Below are 22,179 nucleotides of genomic sequence, written 5' to 3'. Positions count from 1 at the left end.
ATAATCCGAAGTATATCGCATCGCCACAAGAATTATTTCAATCTGTCCTCCTTTGTTTTTGCATTAAAACTATGCATATGCGTATCTGTAATTAGGCAATCATTACTATGACCAACACGTATCATGTTATAGGGAATTAGTTGGAAAAATTAGCACAAACAATTTATTTTACTTTAACAACGCATTTGTCACTTTTATTAGTAAAATATAACATTTAATATTAATATTAGAAGTTTAAAGCTATTTTATCTGCCATAAATTATGAGTGAATAAAATAATCCCGGTTCAGAGATCAAACTGAAGTATCTATGTAACCTTGTCCAGGAACCAACTTATGCAAAGGAAGCCAAGACAAAGAATAGGAAATAACTCCAACTCGCTTGTTCTTTGTAACAACAATAACAACAACATTTATTTCCCCATTCTCTTCGTACCGATATGACATCCCTCACGTGATGCTCTTCTTGGGCGTTCTTCCTGTCTAGCTTGTGATCGTGAAACTTATCCACATTTCTCACAATATCTTGAACGTTATCTCGTCTCTCTCCTAATCGTTATCTATTTTATAGTCCTTTTCTCCTCATCGGTGACATGACTTCGCTTGTATTTACATATGCACATGCGCTCTATGTTATACATAACCGGGGGATTTTTGTCTCTGTTTAAGGCAAATTAAACTGATAAAAAACTTATTTGGAATATTTAATATTAAACTTGTAACGCAAATAGGTCACAAGTGAATAAGCTGCTTCCTCAATATCAAAACAGAATCTCTAATCTAATATATCCTGTATTATTAACTAAGCTCTAATCCCTGTCCTATCGCGACAATGTTGTATCCCTGCGTTATTATTTACAAGTAAATTAATGGAATTTCTTCTGACGAACTCGTAGCACTTGTAACCCCCCTCCCCGACGAAAATACCCCGATTAACCTTAGGAGCTGCAAACTCCCTTAGCTTCTATGTAGAGGTTCATCAACGCTAGAATGCTATCTTTTTTTCCTCGAACCTCTGGAATTTGGAGTTCTCTCCCCTTTCTCTGTTTTGATGTCTATCCTAATATGCAGAAATTGAAATGTCATGCTATTGAAATAAGATTAATAAAGAGGCCGAGCAAATCCTCGTAAATTGTTTTTCAATAACATTCAAACCATATTCACTTTTTAAATACTTTATCTCGATGATAGTAATTACTAGCAGGCCTCCTGGCGTTGCCCGGCTGTGAAATACGCTTAAATATTCAATTTTAATTCACGCGGTTACCTATTTATTATTATAGAGCAAATTCACTATCGATTATTATATTGGATCCAATTTATATAATGTAATGATATCAAATTTTAAGTCTGTAGATCAAATATTGTAAAAGGAGTTTGATAGAGATTCTCGTGCAAATAAAGACAAGGTCACACACACACACACATACACACACACACGCACACACACACACATATATATATATGCTAAAACGTTTTCATTTTAAATTCTTCAATTATACAGAATATAAGAAACTATGAATAAATACAATTAAGTGTAATAGTTAAAGGAAAGCAATAATCTGATAAAAACATAAAAAATGAATAATTATTTAATGAACGTTCGTTTTTCAAAGGAATATGCAAATTAGTTCACCTTTTATGTAGTCGCTCGCATATCCATGACTAAGTATATTAAGAAGTTCGTTTTAATAATTTTGAAATAAAAAGTAGACTTTTATTATCAATGTCAGAGCGATTAAAAGGCCCAGCTTTGTCGATATATAAATTACTGTAAATGGATATGCAGATGTATGACGACGTTGTTTAAGGAATATATTCACTATCACACGTGTATATAAGTCTAATTAAATAAACACCCGAGCTCATGTTTCAGACATGTGTAGGTTTATATCGCGTGTGTGCGTGTTTCTGAAGGAAATATATGATGACTGTGTAAACAGGTTGCAGCTTTTAAGTATTTCCACTTTCGTCGCTCGTAACATATTGTGAATTTATGAATGAACCTGTCTAGCACTCGAGAAAAGTAGTACACGTAATTTTATTTTTGGTGTCAGAGTTAGTTCGAAAATAATGAATGGGTTGAGAGTACTTACATCTTTGTATCCATAGCAACATCCCAGGAAATAATAGAGCACCAGAAGTGCTAGTGATGAGGTTTTCATATTCCGTTCTCTGTAAAAGAAGAAAAATAATAATATAAATCTTTAAAATACAATACTACAGCATTAGTACTGATATTATGTACAGCACAATGCGTTGACACACCGGTTCTCGTCAGATCACCGAAGTTAAGCAACGTTGAGCCTGGTTAGTATCAGATGGGGTGACCATTTGGAAATTCTAGGCGCTGTATGTGCTCTCCTCTTATCTCGGCATTTGTTTCCAGTCTTTCTGTACTTAAATTGCCACTGGTATTTAACAATGTCCACTCAAGAGATGTGTGATTGGAGATTGCCCACCTCCTGCCACAAAAAAATTCACGCGCAGGCACCCCTACATGGGTATCCATAGTCTGTTAAAGAATGAAGGAGCCCCTGAATGAAGTACTGATATTGTAAACGAATAGTGCTAAATATAATCTTGGTATCTCTATCTCAACTAATAAATAAAAGTATGAAGCACATTATGAATAAAAGTATAAAAGGCACATCGAGTGTGTGCATGTGTGTGTGTGTGTGTGTGTGTGTGTGTGTGTGTTAAAGAGAAAAACAGAAAGTGGAAAGGAGAGAGAAAATTCCCTGTGGACTCAAAAACGGCTGGGACAATGTTTTTTTTTTTAATTTCACACTGATGTGGTTTATATGCTTATTAGTGTTCTTCGCGAGACTTTCTATCGGGATGCCTCAGATATGTGTCAGAAATCGATAATTGAAAAAAAAATCTGTCTTAAAAAACACACAGTTCTATCTTGATCAAAGTAACCAACCGTTACACAGCTTAAAATCACAAATGTATTTGAAAATTTTTATTAAACAAGCTGAACAGCCAGGCGTTTAAAATCAATAGTAGGTTCTTTAATAAGACAGGAGCGCGTTCGAAGTGAACGTTTCTCTTCAATACATAATTAGACCATAATACTTTTGCATTTTAAACCATAAGTGAAACGATTATGTAAAAATATTTTTCTAAAATCAAAAGTAGGCGATTTATAGTGCAATGCAGACTACAATGAATTCTGGATAAAGTCACTGCGAGGAGGTATACAAAGCTTCATTTCGGTGCACTGCTGTGGAGCCCCAAACTAGAATTAGCAATAAAATTATTTGATTTAGAAATAGGCGATTTCCACGATATCGATGATAATAATATTATGGGAGTGTGGAACATTAGTTGATCTTCATTCAATACCGGACAACGTCGGGTATTCCTGCTAGTAGTTATAACTAGAAAAAAAAAAGAAAATACAATGATATTTCAATCTCATATTTTAAAAGTGAATTATGATTAGTGAATCTCTTGACAAAGGCTTCCTTTCTAGGGCAATTACTCTTGACATATCAAAGGCCTTCGATAAGGTATGCCATAAGGGCCTACTTCACAAGATTTCCAGCTACGGTATAACTGGAAATGTTTTCTCAATACATTAAATCATTTCTCTCTGAGAGGCTCATTAGAGTAGTGGTCGATGGACAAAAGTCAGAGGCCTGCAGTATTAATGCTGGAGTCCCCCAAGGGTCAATCTTGGGCCCAACTCTCTTCCTGATCTACATCAATGACCTCCCTAAACACATACTTAAATCATTCGTTGACATCTATGCTGATGACACGACCATCTACGGCAACACATCAAAGGCTGTAAATGACAAAGTTCTCTCTTATTCTCTCTCCTCTGATCACGAGCGCGTGGTTCAGTGGGGGAAGTCATTGCTGGTTACCATTAATGCATCTAAAACCAAACTCCTATCTTTACATCATCAACGCTCTGATCCCCATCTGGCATCAATTAAAATGGATGGCTCTCGTCTAGGAGAAGCCCCGTGTTTTGACAAGCTTCTGGGTTTGTCCTCTACTCCTGATCTGAAATGGAACACGTACACCAAGTCTGTTTCCAAGGTCGCTGGAAAGATGGTGGGATCCTTCTACCGCTCCAGAAGATATCTCACTACTGATGCAATTCTCTATCTATATAAAAGCCAAGTACATCCAAGGATGGAATACTGCTTCCATATCTGGGCAGGAGCTGCTGAAAACAGCCTATCCTGCCTTGACACAGTACAAAATAGACTTCGTGGCTTAGTGGGGGATGCCCTTTTCTCTTCCCTGCAACCTCTCTCCTACGGAAGAGACGTTGCGAGCCTATCCTTTTTATCGTTATTTCCATGGCAGGTGCTCGTCTGAACTCCAATCTCTGGTCCCCCCCTCACCAATCTTTCACGAAAAACACCCGTCTAGCTGAATCCACTGTGAACAATTTTCCCCCACTCTTTATCTGTGCCTAAATCAAAACGTGGATTCCATGAACAAAGCTACTTTCTTAGAACTGCACGCCTGTGGAATTCTGTTCCGTCTGCCTGCTTCCCACCTGACTACAACTTGGATGTGTTCAAGTCCAACCATAACAAATTCCTAATGAACCGACCCCTTAAGTAAACACTTCATCAAATCTCCACACTAACTTACTGTACTTGCAATAACCCTTATCCCTGAGTATCTTCCGGGCCTTGATATGTGGTGACCACCGTGTAAAAAAAAAAAAAATGATGGAATTTACATTCTTTTAACTTTATGAAAAAACGCATTAATTTTGAAACATGATAAATAAACAATAAAAAACACCGAAAGGTCTAGTTAACTGGTTTTGAACCTTGCACAAGAAAGCTAAATCGAGGTTCAACTCACACACACACACACACACACACACACACACACACACACACATATATATATATATATATATGATGTAATGAAGATGAGAGAAAAGGGGATCAGGTAAAATGAAGGAATCAATTCAAACATATGAGAAAGTCCAAATGCTCAATATAAATAGTTATTAAAATCTGTAGATGGGGGAGTAACTGCGGTACTTATAATAGAGAATAAGGCACAAAAATACGAGGCACAGGATATATAATTTGTATATACTTGTGTGAGTTAGTAATGAGTGCACGTGTAGCAGAACCAAGCACAGGCAAAAAGTGGCCTCATACATTATTATGTCTGTAATAATCTAGTAGGCATGAAAAACATATTCGCATGTCTCACCGGAAGTGTCACATCGATAGGAAAAAAACGGGTACACAACTACCACACGCACACACACACACACACACACACACACACACACACACACATATATATATATATATATATATATATATATATATATATATATATATATATATATATATTGACTGTTAGTTACCATAGCAACTTTTTCAACATTGACGTTTTAGAAACGATTTCTTCTGATTGGCTGTTGGTTACCATAGAAATTTTTTGTCGTTGGCACCTTTATAAATCATAGCGGGAATGTCGCTCGCATGCTATCTTATTTGGGTTACGTAGAGGGAGTTAACAAAAGTGATGCACTTGCCGTGCTATGGTTGATAATATTTCGCTTACGACGTCGCCTGTTAATTCTGTTTTTCTCTATATTTTTGTCCCTTCTTTCTGTTTATTTAATTAATTACATCTTCTATTTGATTTTTTATGTAGTCAATTGTAGAACTTGCTAATAATTTTTTTTATGGATTTTTGACAATGCGTATGATATTGAACACAAAAACATATTATTTCAAAACACATTTTGGAAAAAATCATGGATTATATAGAAAAATGCGAACACGAAAAGTCATATGGTATAGATTAAGCTTAGAAACGTAAAAGGAGTAGTTGTTAAAGCTGGAAAAGAAAAAGACAAGATATTAAAGCAAAACCTATAATAAATTTATAACTTAGTATTAAAAATTTATATAATTTTACATTGAATGTTAAAAAAAATTCTAAAGGCCACAATATTTTAAGTTATAAATTTATTATATTTTTTGAAGAATATCTTTTATATTATTTTCCAGTTTTAACAACAATTCTTTTGTACTGTTCTCTGCTTAATCTTTACCATATTACTTTTTATGCTCGCATTTTTCTACGTTTCTTGAGTTGAATATATTGGGAAGTGATATACAAATTACGATTAGCGTATTAAGCGATGATCTTTGTGTAAACAAATTGAGCTTAGATATTTGGACAATATGAAAACATTGTTAATTCACTGCCCGCATAGCAGCAGCCAAATAGCGCAACGGTTAGAAGCCCCGACTGTCGTTTACACAGTCGGGTTTCGATCCTGGCGTGAGGTCTAGCCGCAGTGATGAGCTGTGAAACAGCGAAACAATGCTGTATGTGGATGACTATATATATGGTTAAATTTTAGAAAAAAGAATTCTTGCAAAGTGTCCTATTATAAGAAAAAATTCAAAATTAGAGCGCTATATTTTTATTTTTAGAAAGTTTAGATGAGATACGTCATCGGTACCGCTGGTTTTAAATAGGGAACTGTTTTTAGGCCTCTCTGTCAAGCTCTCCTCGGCTGATCCATCTCATCTCTTTATAACCGGAAGTGGAAACATACACATACATTACAAGATCTCGTACAAATCTCGTTTTTGTTTGAAACCCGTAAATTTCAAATTATTACATTATAAAAAATGGCCTAAGAAGCGAAAAGGGGGAAAAAGAAGGAAAAAGAAAAAGACAAGGAAGAACAAGAATATTCTTAAATAGTTCTGTTTTTAATAATTTTATATGCGTGAATTATTTACCGAGTCACGTATGAAAAAACAATTCCGAAGTTTAACCGGAATTATTTTTATCTTAACTAACACGTAAACTAGTATAAGGGAGATAATTGTAAATGTCAGATCGACCTTACGAAATTTATATATATATATATATATATATATATATATATATATATATATATATATATGTGTGTGTGTGTGTGTGTGTGTGTGTATATATATATATATATTGATACATTGATAGGCAAAACCACCATATATATGCGTATATATATTATCTTTATGACAAAATAAGAACATATACTGCACTTTGATCGTAATGAAAGGTATCGCGTAAGTAATAGACACCACGAGTGTATCAATGATCTTTTAACTATAGTCATCTATTTAAAAGGGTATGGTTTCTGAATGTCTATAAAATAAAGGAAGTCGGCAAAAAATCTCAATGGAGTGACACATTTAAATGTTGCTACCGGGGTCGGGGAGGAAATGAGTCAAAGACGATAGTAGCAATCATGTTCACAATAATGATAATCATTAGGCTTTTGTGTGTGGTAATAAGTATTAATTGCTAGTTACGCTTAAACTCTTCAAGATTTCCGGTGGATTTCAACCGGACGAAATATCCAACGACAAAGAAGTTGATAATGTCTAAATCCGTTGATGTTTAACTTTATTCTTGCACCAATTTTACTCGCATCCAATATTTTATAATGATGAGCAATTCCTATAATATCTCTATAGAGGTAGCATATGTTTTTTTTACCGTTACCATCCAAAGTTTTATTAATTTTATTTATTCTTAAAATGTTACAATTGTCTAGTTTGGAACGATAAAATTGTCGTCATAGAAAAAAAAAACACAATTCCATCTCTGTTTGATAAAACCGGTTTTCCAGGAGTGATGAGAGCCTTTTATCATATTTGAAAATGACACACTGTTTAACGAGCGAGATCGAAGATGTGCCGCTGTACAACTAATGCTCTCTACCGATCCAAGTTATGACAGCAGGACCATTGCCAGCGCCCCCGAAATGTTAATCCGAATGTGTCCCAAGAAACCCAGGTTCGGTTCTAGAAAGAGTGATACGACTTTGTACCCTTCTCGCACTGGCCCCTATCCTTCTCCGATCTAAATCCGATGGACTACTTCGTTTGGTCGCACGTCGAGAACATAACAAACAGGACCTCCCACAACAACAAAGCCAACCTGCTGGCACTTGTGAAAAGTTATGCCCCCAGTTCCGAACCCCTATCGAGGCATGATTGAGGTTGAAGGCGGCTACATTAAATAGATGTAAAGTCTACTACATAATCAAGTTACCTGAATGGATTTTTTTCAAGAAAAGTTTTAAAATAAAGCTGTATTGTTTGCTTTCTTAAGGGTGGCAACTTAATTGTTCCACCATGTAATATATATTAACCAAAGTTAGAACACGGATTCTATATAAAATGTTGCTTAGCATTATATATTCACAAGTACTAAAAAATAAATAAAGCTGTTCTATTCGGTTAATTAAATTTATCTTCGGACGAGTATTTACTTAATGTATAATATTTCTGTCACACATACATAGACGCACACACAATTATAGGCTTCGAATTCCAGCTGTAATCCCAGTTTCTATTCCATGCAACGTCTTTCAACACAAGAGATGTACCTGTTGTTGCTCTGTCGTTATGTTCATGCCAAGTGCACGTCTTCGCTTTAATCTATAGTCCTTCCTGTCTAAAGTTTTACACAAAACCCACAACAAGGTACAATCACCATAAACAATTTCCCTCTTTATCTATCTGTACCCAAATCTAAAGTTTTTTTTTTACTGGAACTCCCCGCCTGTGGGATGCTGTTCCACTGGTCGGCTTCCTTGCCGATTACATGGTAGCCTTCAAGGGCTTAGTGAGGGATGCCCTTTTCTCTACCCTGCAATCTCTCTCCCACAGAAGAGACGTTGCGAGCCTATACTTGTTTTATCGTTATTTTCATGGCAGGTGCTCGTCTGAACTCCAATCTCTGGTCCCACCTCGCCAATCTTTCACGAAAAACACCCGTCTAGCTGAATCCACTGTGAAAAATTTCCCCCACTCTTTATCTGTGCCTAAATCAAAACATAGATTCCATGAACAAAGCTTCTTTCTTAGAACTGCACGCCTGTGGAACTCTGTTCCGTCTGCTTGCTTCCCACCTGACTACAACTTGGATGTCTTCAGGTCCAACGTTAACAAATTCCTAATGAACCGACCCCTTAAGTAAACACTTCATCAAATCTCCACACTAACGTACTGTACTTGCAATAACCCTTATCCCTGAGTGGCTTCCGGGCCTTGATAAGTGATGATCACTGTGTAAAAAAAAAGAAAAAAAGGGCAATGTAAAGAGATTCTTCTCAGATACTCCAAATTCTATCTAATGCACACCATTAATGTGCACTAAACTATTACGTTACATTAATTTACCCTTATCCTCGAGTGATGTTCAGGCCTTGACAGCTGGTGACTCCCTATGTATATATATATATATATATATATATATATATATATATATATATATATATAAATATATATATATATATATAAGTAGCAACATCCACGAACTACAGGCGTGTGGAACTGTCTGTCATTCTAGCTATAACCTTATTCTTTTAAAGACTCCACTAATGTCCATAAGCGTCGCATGTCTTTGCGATAATCATCTGTCGTTCTGCGTAAAATAAAGCAAAGAACATTTAAAATCCAACTAGAAGATTCTAATTACGTGTGTGTAGACGCTAGTAATCTTACAATTCGTTTTTCGCATCGTTCTCCCAAACTCAGTCTGCACGTTTCCGGGATGCATCCATCACGCACACTAATCTTAGTCTTAATATGTAAAAAAAAAAAAAAAGAAGAAAACTATTGGAAATTGTGCAAAAGAAATGGATAAAGTTTCAGATGGAATGGATGTCCCTGAGTTCAGTTCTTTATGTAACACAAATCATCTACAAAAAGACACGCACAAACACATATACATGCATATGCATATATATGTGCAGATAAAAAAAATATATATACACACACACTCACACACACACACACGCATATATATATATATATATATATATATATATATATATATATATATATATATATATAAATATATAAATATATTGACTGCTGCTATATGAACTCATGCTGCTCACTTGGATTCGGATGTCCGATAGGCACTGTTTCCGAAACGCTCTTTGCACACACATGCGAATATATCTATCGATCAGTCTCTACTCTCTTTCTCTTTATATATATATATATATATATATATATATATATATATATATATATATGTGTGTGTGTGTGTGTGTGTGTGTGTGTGTGTGCGTGCGCGTGTGCGTGTGTGTGTAAATCCGCGAAAGTCTCAAATAGCAATCAAAGTATGATATATTTAATTGGATTATTGTGAGTTCATGAAGGCAAATTGATTATTCGATTGCAGAAAACAAATTTACTTACTAGCAAAATAATTTCCCAACGAAGGACATTTTTAAATATAGCTTTAAAGGTTAAAAATCTTATAAAAGTATATATATATATATATATATATATATATATATATATATATTTATTTATTTATTTATATGAGCATATTTATAAATTCTGACCGAGCCATACACACACACATATAAATGCAGGCATATATATACATTTATATATATTTATATATATTTATATATACATATGTGTATCTATATGTTCGTGTATATGTACTTTTTTAGTACGTTTGAGTGTGTATAGGATAGGTAGTAGAGTTCGAAAACAATATGAAATAGAATTAATTGGATAGGTTTGTGCTTGCCATCACGTCTTATTTAAAAAGTTTTGCAGACTTCTGTTTTCATGCAAGCAAAAAAGTCGTGTCGTGTCTTATAAAGATGAATGCGTTAAGCAGAGAAAAAGCTTCGCAGAAAGTTTGTATTATTGTATCGTGTATTTCGTTGCATCGTTAGAAAGATTGTGTTATAGAATAGAAAGAGAAGAAAATGCGAAAATATTGAATTTTATGGAGTTCTCGATCTAAAAAATAAGAACAAAAAATTATAGAGAGAAATAACGAGGCGAAAGCCAAGAAATATATGTTGTACTTGTGGACATAAGTCTCTATAATTGAAATAGATTTTTCATATCGGTTTCAGAAATTCTTATTGATTTATATTGATCTGCAGGTGAATGGGTTTCTGTGATTGGAAATATTTAGATGATGAAGAAGAAGAATGGACTGAGGGAGAAGACAAAGATAAAGAGGGATAAGGAAAAAGTGGACGAAAAAAAAAGAGAAGAAGAATAAGAATAAAGACCAGAAGATAAAGAAGGGAAAGATGAAAAAGAAGTCTAAGAGCAAGAATTAGACGGAAGGAACAGGACGAGAAAAATAAGAATAAAGCAAAGGAAAATAATAAGGAACATAAGCAGAAGAAAAAAAGGAAAGAAAAAAGGGAGACGAAAAAAGGACGAAGAAAAAAGAGTGACAAAGAGAAGAAAAAGAAGAGTAAGGATGAAAAGGGGAATAAACATACGGAGAGCATAAAGGAAAGAGACAAGGCAGCTAGCAAAAAAGAAAAAGCGAGAGAAGAAAGTAAGAGGGATGAGAGAAAAATGTGACAGGGAGCAGAAGTAATACAGGAAGAAAGAGAAACTGAACAAAGATAAAGAGAAAGGAAGAAAAAAGAAACACAATAAAGGAAAAGGAGAAAGGAAAAGAAGAATAATAAAGGAAAAAGAGGAAGAAAAATACAATAAAGTAAAAAGAAACAAAAAGAAACAAAAAGAACAAGCAATAAAAAACCAAAGATAAAATATCAAATTATTAGTTAATGCAGTTTAAGAAAGTATGAGTGCCTAAAAAACCTTCATTAAAATTTTTGTATAAAACATAGAATAAACTATGTTAAAATAACGCTACAATGTGGATGCTTATATTATCGTAATCACATTGCACCCCAATCACCAATGATTAAATGCAAAATGTTAAGTTATAATTATACAGTGGTTACAATTTTCCAAGGAATTGTTCCAAAATCGAAGCCGATGCCGCACATAGAATTATACCGTCATCTTCATAAAAAAATCACATTCGTTACCGTAGAAAAACACAAAGGCTAAAGATTGTACCATCTACTTAAGTATATCTTCAAATATTTTTTAAATTATTGAAAAATATTAGAAAAGAAAAACGTAGAGTGTAATGTATATGCGTTTAATAAGAATAAGCCGGAAAATGAAGAAGAAGTAGAAATAAAGTAAAAAATGATTTCCTAAATCGCATTCTTTAATCATTCGTAGACATATCTGCAGAAGACTCCACAATCTATAGTAACACTTTAAAGACTGAAAAATCCAAAGATCTTTCTGATTCTCTCCCTTTTTATCTTGAGCACGCGCGGCAATTGAAAAACAGGTGGTTGCTTAATTTTAATGCATCTAAAACCAAACTTCTCTCTTTTCATCATTATTCCTCTTACCCACATGAGGCTCCAAGTGAAATGTATGCCTCTCATTTTAAGGAAACATCTTGCCTTGACAAGCTTCTAGGACTGACCTTAATTCCTGATCCGAAATGGAACAGATACATCAAATCTGTTGCCAGATTGCTGAATAAAATTTTGCATCATTTTACTGCTCCGGTTAGTATCTCACTAACGATGCAATATTCTCTTTGTATAAGAGCCAAGTACGTCCTAAAATGAAGTAGTGTTGCCACATCTGGGTGGGAGCTGCTCAGCACGCGCTAGCTTGCCTTGACAGAGTTCAATTTGAAATCAATGAGGTGTTGCCCCTTTCTCTTCTCTGCAAGCTATTTCCCACAGAAGAATCATTACGAGTCTGTCTTTGTTCTATCTTTATTTTCATGGCAAGTGCTCAATCTATTGTCTCCTCTTGCCAAACTTTCACAAAAACACTCGGCTAGATACAACAGCTATCAACAATTTCCTCCACTATCTGTACCTAAATTTAAACGCGAATTTCATGAACAAAACTTTTTTCTAGAACTGCCTGCCTGCGGAACAGTTCCACCGGCATGCTTCTCGGTTGATTACAATATGGTAGCCTTCAAGACCAATGTGAGCAAGTTCTTGTTGAGCCGTCCTCTTAAACAATATTAATTCTACGATTAGTACACTATCACGTTACATTCATTAACCCGTATACTGGAGTGGCCTTCCAGCCTTCGTAAGTGGCGACTCCTGTGTAAAAATGGAAGTCAACGAAAAATAAAAAGAAGAGAAAGAAGAGAAGATGTCGAACAACAACAATATCATTAGCAGCTGAAAAATAAGCAAAAAACAAAACACCAACTAAGCATTATAAACAGCAGGAAGGTAAAATAGTTGTCAGTCAGTAATTGTCATTTGAAAGCAAGAATGATAGCAATTATATCCAAGGAACATTATTGTTTACAAGCGAGTCACGATTTATCAAGGCATGAAAGCCATTTGAGGATAAAAGTTAATGGGTATACGGTACTCATCAGAACAACGGAGCAGTAATCTTTAGTAGTTGGAATTGGGATTGGGTTTAATTTGATTATTTAAGGAAACAGCTCAACAAGAATTTGTTTACATCGCACTTATAGAGGACCATAGGAAAGCAAGCCAGCGGAACAGAGATCATGGGAAGGACAGTTCTAGGAAATAAGTTTCGTTCATACAATCTACGTTTAGAGTTGGGCACAGATTGAGAGTGGGAAAAATTGTTGATGGTCGTTGTAGCTAGACGGTCGATATTAAAGTAGAAAAAGAAGAAAAAAGAAGAGAAAACGTGCCCAAGATAACCGATAAGAAAAATAAAAAGAAGCAAGGATAACCATAGAAGAAAGGCAATAATACCATCACCACCACGATGATGACCGATAACACCCACATCAACACCACAAACACCAGCGAAATCAACAAGGCAAATAGGCAGATTAAGAAAGAAAATGAATGTAAAGATATAGCAGTGAGGGCCAGTAATGGTACGCATTCAGAAAGAATATGAACCTTGTGAAACTTCATAAATATCTTCTTTTTTTATTTTCTTATCGGTTTGTTCCAACTATGGATTGAACATGCAAAAACGGTCACCCGCAACCCCAGATATTCCACCCGAAAGATCTTTGTAAGATTCTGACTGTCACATTAAGTACAGTTTTTGGAATCCCTCTTGCATGTCACCGGATATATATGTCAGGAAGATTTTGTAGCATATTATAAAAATTTCCACCAATAAAATGTACATAAAATAATCAAAAGGCATTAAACACAAAATATGAAATAACATGATTAGGAGAAGACAAAAACATGTAGACAAAAATATAGAGAACGACCGCATTCTATAGAACAATCGGCAATGATAAACTATTGAAAAACAGATTTGACCTAAAAATTGAAAGTACGTATGCTCAACATTAGAAAAAAATGGCAAATGAAACAAATGTGTTATTGCTTTTATTTTCTAAAGAGTAAGAATGGATGCAAGCACCATCTTGGATTTTATTAACAAAATATAATTAACACAATTTGTGGCCGCGGGGAATGTCTGTCTCAAAGACGCAATATAAATAGAAAAGTTGTCGCCCAGCGATTTGCTTTTGATTTGTTATAACACCATTGATGCCCCAAGAGTAAATAAAATCGGATTAGTTTAAAATAAGGACACACACAGACACACAGACACACATATATATATATATATATATATATATATATATATATTAGTAGACTGTTCAGCGTTGTCCGGTCGTAAACTACGCTTAAATGTAATATTTCATGCGGATTTCGTATGTATTATTATAGAGCCGTTTCTCTATTAATTATTAAATTACATCCAATATATAGAAGCGATTTCAAAATGAAAAAGAAAAAACTCTTGCCATCTGATAACATCGGAACCTATTCTCTACCATATAGCCTAAAGATACATGGATATAAAATCTTTAAAATATAACGCATTTAAACGTACAGATGTATATTTGTGCGCATATGTCAGTGAACAATTATATTTTAAAAACTATATATATATATACTCAACACGCACACGCACATAGATTGTGTATTTGTGGAAGATGCAAATTAGGTCAACTGACGCCTGCCAATTTCCATTTCCTAAAGTGTGACTCCTTACCAGCTATTTGTTTCGGCTAAAAACCAAATCAGATTTGTTCCGCAGACCCCAAAATACCAAATATATTAAGTTTCAAGACTGTTTTATACACGCATGTACACACGACAAATTATATATATATATATATATATATATATATATATATATATATATATATATATATATATATATATGAACAACGTATTTCTATTTGCTTTTACAATTCTATGTATAGGATGAATGCCTAAACGTAAAAAGCGATAATAATAAATTTTATGCCAAGGAGTAAAAGGGGGGGGTGAAGTCTGTCGTAAAATTAAAGATACCTCTGATGTTCAAATTTTTGTATATATATATATATATATATATATATATATATATATATATATATATATATATATATATATCACTTAATAAATGTTTGCTGACTTTCATTTCTGTTCAAGTGACTTTCATTTCTGTTCAAGTGTAAAAAGAAATTTGCCGAGCTCGCGTACGTTTTCGACTTACATGAGTCGTCTTCAGGCGAGTGATGAATGTAAAAATTGCGCTACTCATCCGTTGAAAAAAATGACCTAAATCAGGCTCAATGTGATGGTTGGTTGGTTGTTTTTGTTTTAGGGCATATCAACCTTTTTCAGGTTATTTAATACCGAATCTAGTTATTTTGAGGAACGATTTTTATGGAGTATATATATTTTTTTAGTAAGATTCTATTTAAACCATAGTTGGGACCCTAACAAGTACTACCACTCCCGGTCAGAGTGGGCCTGGGAGCAATGACAACTAAAGGGTGGCTCCAAATTCCCCAAGGCTTGCAAGGTGGGGCCTCACCATCGGATATAGTTTTAGGTCATATCCAGGACCTCAATGTTAAGGAGAAGGCATGCTTAAGCACTTTTAATGATTTTCAACGATTTTAATTGTCTTTCCAATAAAATTCACTAACGCAATTTTTAATTAATTACTCGTCCAAAGACGACCCATAGAAGTCGAAACGTTCACGATCACGGCAAATTTCTTTTTTACACTGGAAGAGAACGTTCGAACATTATCCCGCCAAAAAGAAAAAAAAAAGGGATTTGAAGCAAAACAAAGAGGAATAATCCCTACTCTTCAATGAAACAGGTATTGAAGAACAAATGCTGCCCAAATATACTAATTTACCGATCACTGGCTCCCGATGTCGAATCTCACTAGATTCAGCCACTCTGATCAATCGTAAACGACGAAACATATGTCAATGTACAATTATATTTTAAAAACTATATATGTATGTATATATATATATATATATGCATACTCAACACACATACATATATGTACATATATATGTATACGTACATATATATATATATATATATATATATATATATATATATTATCTAGGATTAGCTTACGAAAAAAAAAAGAAAGAAAAGAAACGAAATATATTACAATATAAAACCGAACAAATGTTTAATAATCTCGGTTTGGCCTATTGTTCGACACCCATAGGCAAGCATCACTTTATCATATTTAATTTAAACGAGTGTTGGGTATTTTCGGCGATCCTATCACCTGTATAAACTCATTTGAGTTCAAATTAGCTTTATTGCTGGTATATGTTATTATTTCGGTACATACGCAGACGATAATTTCAAATTAAATAAAATGTCGCTTTTTTTTCAAGTAAGGAGATATTCAGGTATAATTTAATTTTATGATGTCAGCGATACCTGATAGACTACCATTTGCAATGCGCACGAAAACCCTTAGCATGCATAAATACGAAGATATTATTATTATTATTATTATTATTATTATTATTATTATTATTATTATTATTATTATTATTATTTACAAGTGGAACCCGTGGGAAGTTCAATTTTGTATGTTTCATCTGTTGTATGTTGCTGCTGTGCTCATGAATGTCTATCTTGAAGGCGGCTGTAAAACTTGTGAAATATTTCGAATCTGTGAACATGCGGCGCGAACGCAAAGTGCTTGATAGCATTGTACCATGTATGTACAAAAGAGGTGTTACATAAAGCCAAGAAAGAATATTTTACTTCGAAATTTGACAGCGACATCAGATGAAAGAAAAATGTCTTTTTACATTGAATTCAGGATTTTAAACGAAATTTAGAACGAACTTAGTTGCCTTTTTTTAAATCCACTCAGGCAATTCGATTTTGTTCCCTTAGCCATTCACGTCAGTCGTAATTCATAATTGCATTCTTTGTATCATCCGTACTTACTATTTTACATTGAAAGTCAGAAGACTTACTTATAACTGTTTGTAACTTAGCACTGTTATCCTCTGCGCATCGGTTCCGAAACGTTGTGATAATGACATTACATATGAAAACAGTACTCTTAATTATTTAAATTTATACTTATGATCAATCTTCATGAAACAAATCGAAATATAACAAGTAAAGCGTTTCGAGTTATGGTTTTGCTATTTCTCGCCAATGAGATTCGCTTTAGCATCCGCAGGTGACTGTGAGTAACTGGTTCATGACACGAACTAGTAGGTTGGATGTGCTAAGTTCGATTCCAGTTCGTTCTAATTTTATTTAGGGATGTTGGTAAGCTTCATGTTGTCCCTTCTGTAATTACCTGATGTCTTCCGAGAAAAAAAAAACACATCTAGAAAGATATTGGACAAACGAATGCCAACAGTAATCTGATTCCTACGAAATGAATTAATAAATGAATGAAGGATGCTCAATCAACAATGACAACTTTTCTATCATTCTATTACTTAGAGTCTGGCAATCTATTTCTATCATTATATTAGTTAGAGTCTGGCAATCTATTTCTATCATTCTATTAGTTAGAGTCTGGCAGTTGTGGAATGAGATATGCCCGAGCTCGATTCTAGGAGGTGCGCCTTCTCTGGTATTACTCCCGTCTTCGGGCGAAGTTTAAAATTATTGACTGTCACTTGACGTGTCTCTATTGAGGATGCCAGATGGCTTCGTGTTTTCATATATTTTAACCAATCTGAATGCTACATTTAGGAAAATGGCTCAGCTCAACGGCTTTGAAGAAATTAAGTAAAGGATGAAGTTGAACACGTTATCTGGTATTTCCGTTTAATGCGCATTATATAATACTTGCTTCGTGTTGTGTGCTTTATTGAGTCTGCCATGAATGCCTCCATCAAACAGCGAAGCGGTCCGGTGGACGAAGAAAGAAAATTCCAACCAGAATTCCACTAGGGTGAAGAGGTCATCTGGGAGAATGAAGGAGCCACACCCACATCCAACATCTCAGGTATGATTTTCTTCTCGATACACCGACATCTCGACCCGTTTTTCTTATGTTTCCATGTGCTTATCTATCGATATCGTCTATTTCCCGGCGGTGGTGGTTGCGTTCCCAGAACGTTTTTTAACCAAGTAACCCTCCCCTGGGGAAGCGATAGTACCATATTTTAGGGACGTTTAGGGAACATCATTTTTATTAGTAACGAACATTAAATGGAAGTGATGTTGTGAATGCTAAAATAATTAATGAATGTTCTACACTAATAGTCCAGGCATAGACCTTGCTTTTTAGTCTTCTGGAATTAATAGCTAAATGATAACAGCTATTATTTCTGCAGATGCTTTGAAATCGCCTCTCGGCGATTAATTAAAATGAAATATAAAGCAGTCTAACAAGAAATCCTTTTAACATTTGAGGGTAGTGACTGTTATACAAGTTAGTCAACTTTTATCAAGGCCCGAGAGATTGTTGGACGATCGTCACCATCACGACATGATTGTAATAGGTGTATAGCTTATCACTTAAGAGTAACTAAATATTCACAATAACAGTTCTACAAGTATTTGTTTACATTAGACTTAAAGACGTCTTTGGGGTCAAAGAGGATAGGAATCCTTTTCGACACTTCGCCGGTGTATAGGGTTTAGAAGGCGAGGAAGAAAATTCATGATGTACTCGTAGTAAATTGCTGAAAAGTATAAAGCAACAGTCAGAGGAACTAATGCAGTCATTTGCTGTTCTTTTGAATTGCTGTCATTTTTCCCAGTAACAAACAGGGAAGAAGAATAAATTAGCAACATCTGTACATCTGCTGCTGTTACCACATCAAAGAAATATCATTATCAATGAACCAATTACTTACGTGTGAACTATCAGATGGCTTGAAATTATATACGACGATGTGCAGATTTATTATGTTTATAATAGCATGTTATTTGTTTTGTTGGCCATCATATCATGTTTTAATACAACCAGAAAAATCTGAATTTATAAAACTGTTCGAATTATGCTTTTATAACTTAATTTAATGTTTTCATTTTATTAAAATATGACATACGATTTTTTAAAGGAGGTTCTGCTTCTAAAGCTCTCTAAGTATAGCATATGCATATTCGGCATATTGGGTGAAATGTGGGGATTAAGAACCACTTCCTTCGTCTCTCTCATGAAGTTAATGGATATAGTTGGAATCTACACAAAGAGACATATTACTTGTTTTATGTGAGGTTCCACAAGCAGGGTTCCATATATCGCTGACTTAGACATTCAGGACTACTTCTACATTCTTTCACTAAAAATGTTAAACTTACGAGTTTATTTTACTTAAAATATATATTTGAAGTTTTAAGAAGAAAGATTCCAATAAAAGCCGCAGTCCTTTACATGCCATCTGATATAAATAAAAGAACATATACATAATGGTACATACGTTGCAGATACGAATATGTTAACTTTTACATACTCGGAAGTGATTCGTATCTGTTTGGCTTAAGTGAGACTTACCAGTTTCAGTAAATGTGACGCGAAAGCACCCGGATTGGACTAACAAGTATATCACGTTGACGATGATCTTTAATTAACAGTGATGAAAATTTGGTGATAAAATCTAGACAAGGAAATCTATAGCGATTTAACCCAAGAGACGCAATCTTATCGACGCTCGTTTACAGACAAACCCGCTTGGCAAGAAAATCTCACATCTTTCACTGTTGTAATCCATAAATGACAGAAAGCTTTCTATTCTTCTAGTTTCTTCCCTCGAACAGCAAGACTTTGGAATTCCCTTTCTGCTACCTGCTTGTACTGTTATGACAAAAGTTGTAACGCATACTAAAATCTTCTTAACCTTTACTACGCATGGTTCAAAATTGTACCCCTTATGACCTATTAGGGGGTAAACCTGAGTAAGATAATCTATACAATCGTATATCGCACTAAGACATTGTCGATTAAGATTCTTAATTCCTGTCATGTTCATTAATAATTATGGCCGCATATATCTAATATTAAAGTGTATGCATGTATATATATATATATGTGTGTGTGTATGTGTGTGTGTGTGTGTGTGTGTGTGTGTGTGCGCGCGCGAATGTTATTGGACACATCTGTGCATACATGTTTCTGCTGATATCTTCCGTAGTATATATAGCGTCGATAGTCCGACAGTATTCTCACTCACTAGAGATCTCAGCAGAAACATATCTGCACATACGTAGGCAATAATGTTTGTATGAATAAACATATTATAATCAGGCTCTGTTTATTCCACAATCAATCTTTATGCAATCCACTGAAAATTGTGTGCGTATACACGGAAGTTTCAGCAGATTTGCATCGAGGAAACAGTACAACAATTATTCATATATATATATATATATAATATATATATATATATATATATATTATATATATATATATATATATAACATAAATATATATATTATATATATGTATATATATTATATATATATATATATATATATATATATATATACTAGAATACCTCCCGACATTGCCCAGTCGAAAAATAAATAAATATTAAATATGATATTTTGATTAATGGAGTGTTCGTATTTATTATTATTTTATATTGCAGCCAATATATAATAATGATTTAAAATTAAAAAAAAATGACTCGCGCGCTACCACTAAAAATCGAAACCGAAACTTTTAATTTAGGATTTAATTTTTGCTTTGATATATATATATATATATATATATATATATATATATATATATATATATATATATATATATATATATTAACACTTGATTAATATTATTAATGCTTGAGCTATGAAGACATGTTTGCTGCAAGGTTAAAAATTACAACAGGAACCAATAGCGATTAGGTGACGCATGCATATACATAATTCCGTCGTTCGACCTTAACGTGGAAAATTCAATTTTTTAAAGTTTTCACGCTTTCCCACCAATTTTCCCCCGGCGAAAATCCAAATATATAGGGTTGCATAGATTCGACAGCCCTATAAATTAAGTTTAATGTCGGTAGACGAAAAACTGACAAGGGGAGTTGTTAGGCAAACAATTATATACAAATATATAAATTTTAAACAAGTTTATATACGCATATGTAAAAATTTATAGAAATATATATATATATATATATATATATATATATATATATATAATTTTAAACAAGTTTATATACGCATATGTAAACATTTATATATATATATATGCATATATATATATAGAGAGAGAGAGATAAAAGAGACATTTATGGTTTCTATCAACATATTTTTAAACTATAAATTCCTTGTAATTGTTACAAATAATAAACTTAATAATGGCATATTGTGACCTCTAAAGCACATGTAATGGTACGTAGCATTTCGAATAGCTAATAAAGAATAAATCAAAGATCATGATTTTTGTTTATTTTATATTTTTATTCCAAATCTTTTTTACTTATATTTGAACGTTTCCCCGTTTACTCAACACTTGTTTTTTAATGTGACGGGAAATATGTTTATTTCTGATAAGTTTTTTGATATTTAGATAAAAATGTATACATTCATATCTTTTTAAATGATTATAATGAAATTAATGCAACTATCATGGTAAGATTTGAACCAAGAGCATCGTCTCCAGATTCCGAGCCTGTAACTATGAAAACTTATCATAAATGTACATAATTTACTCTTTGAAATATGAGGTTGCTCAGTGTTAAATTAGTATAAAGTCTCATTAATCATTTCTTGTACATGGCATTTTATTTCTATATGAGCTACATATTAGATATTCAGGTGCAAAACTAAAATCCGCCCTTTCGTCTTAAATGTTGAGTTAGAAATCAAGAGCATTTTTAGTTTCCTTGATTTACTATGATATGCTATATCGTTCCTGCAATCTCTTTGCTTCATAACCGTCAATGACAAAAATTCATCTAGTCTAGCTGAATATCCAGCTAAGTGTAGTTAGTAAGACATCACTAGGGGAAAGTGCGCTATTTCTAATATGCGCCAGTAAGGAGCTGTATTGGGATCTTATTTGGGCTTAAAATACTCCATAAATTTGAATATTTTGTTCAGGTATACTTGTAGG

At 33.8% G+C, this 22,179-nt stretch overlaps 1 protein-coding gene across 1 annotated transcript in view; it reads right to left on the bottom strand.

The window, feature by feature from the left end:
• Positions 1–22,179, bottom strand: part of LOC145283517 (zwei Ig domain protein zig-3-like) — a 120,999-nt gene that overhangs the window by 82,951 nt on the left and 15,869 nt on the right. The window contains exon 2 of the mRNA XM_080132360.1: positions 2,095–2,173. Within this exon, the coding sequence (XP_079988486.1) occupies positions 2,095–2,163 (69 nt within the window). The 5' untranslated portion in view covers positions 2,164–2,173. The remainder of the gene's footprint in view (positions 1–2,094; positions 2,174–22,179) is intronic.

Source organism: Euprymna scolopes, chromosome 8 (assembly GCF_053919585.1).
Source record: "Euprymna scolopes isolate OS-2025 chromosome 8, ASM5391958v1, whole genome shotgun sequence".
Lineage (NCBI taxonomy): Eukaryota > Metazoa > Mollusca > Cephalopoda > Sepiida > Sepiolidae > Euprymna > Euprymna scolopes.
This window is presented reverse-complemented; position numbering and strand designations above follow the sequence as displayed.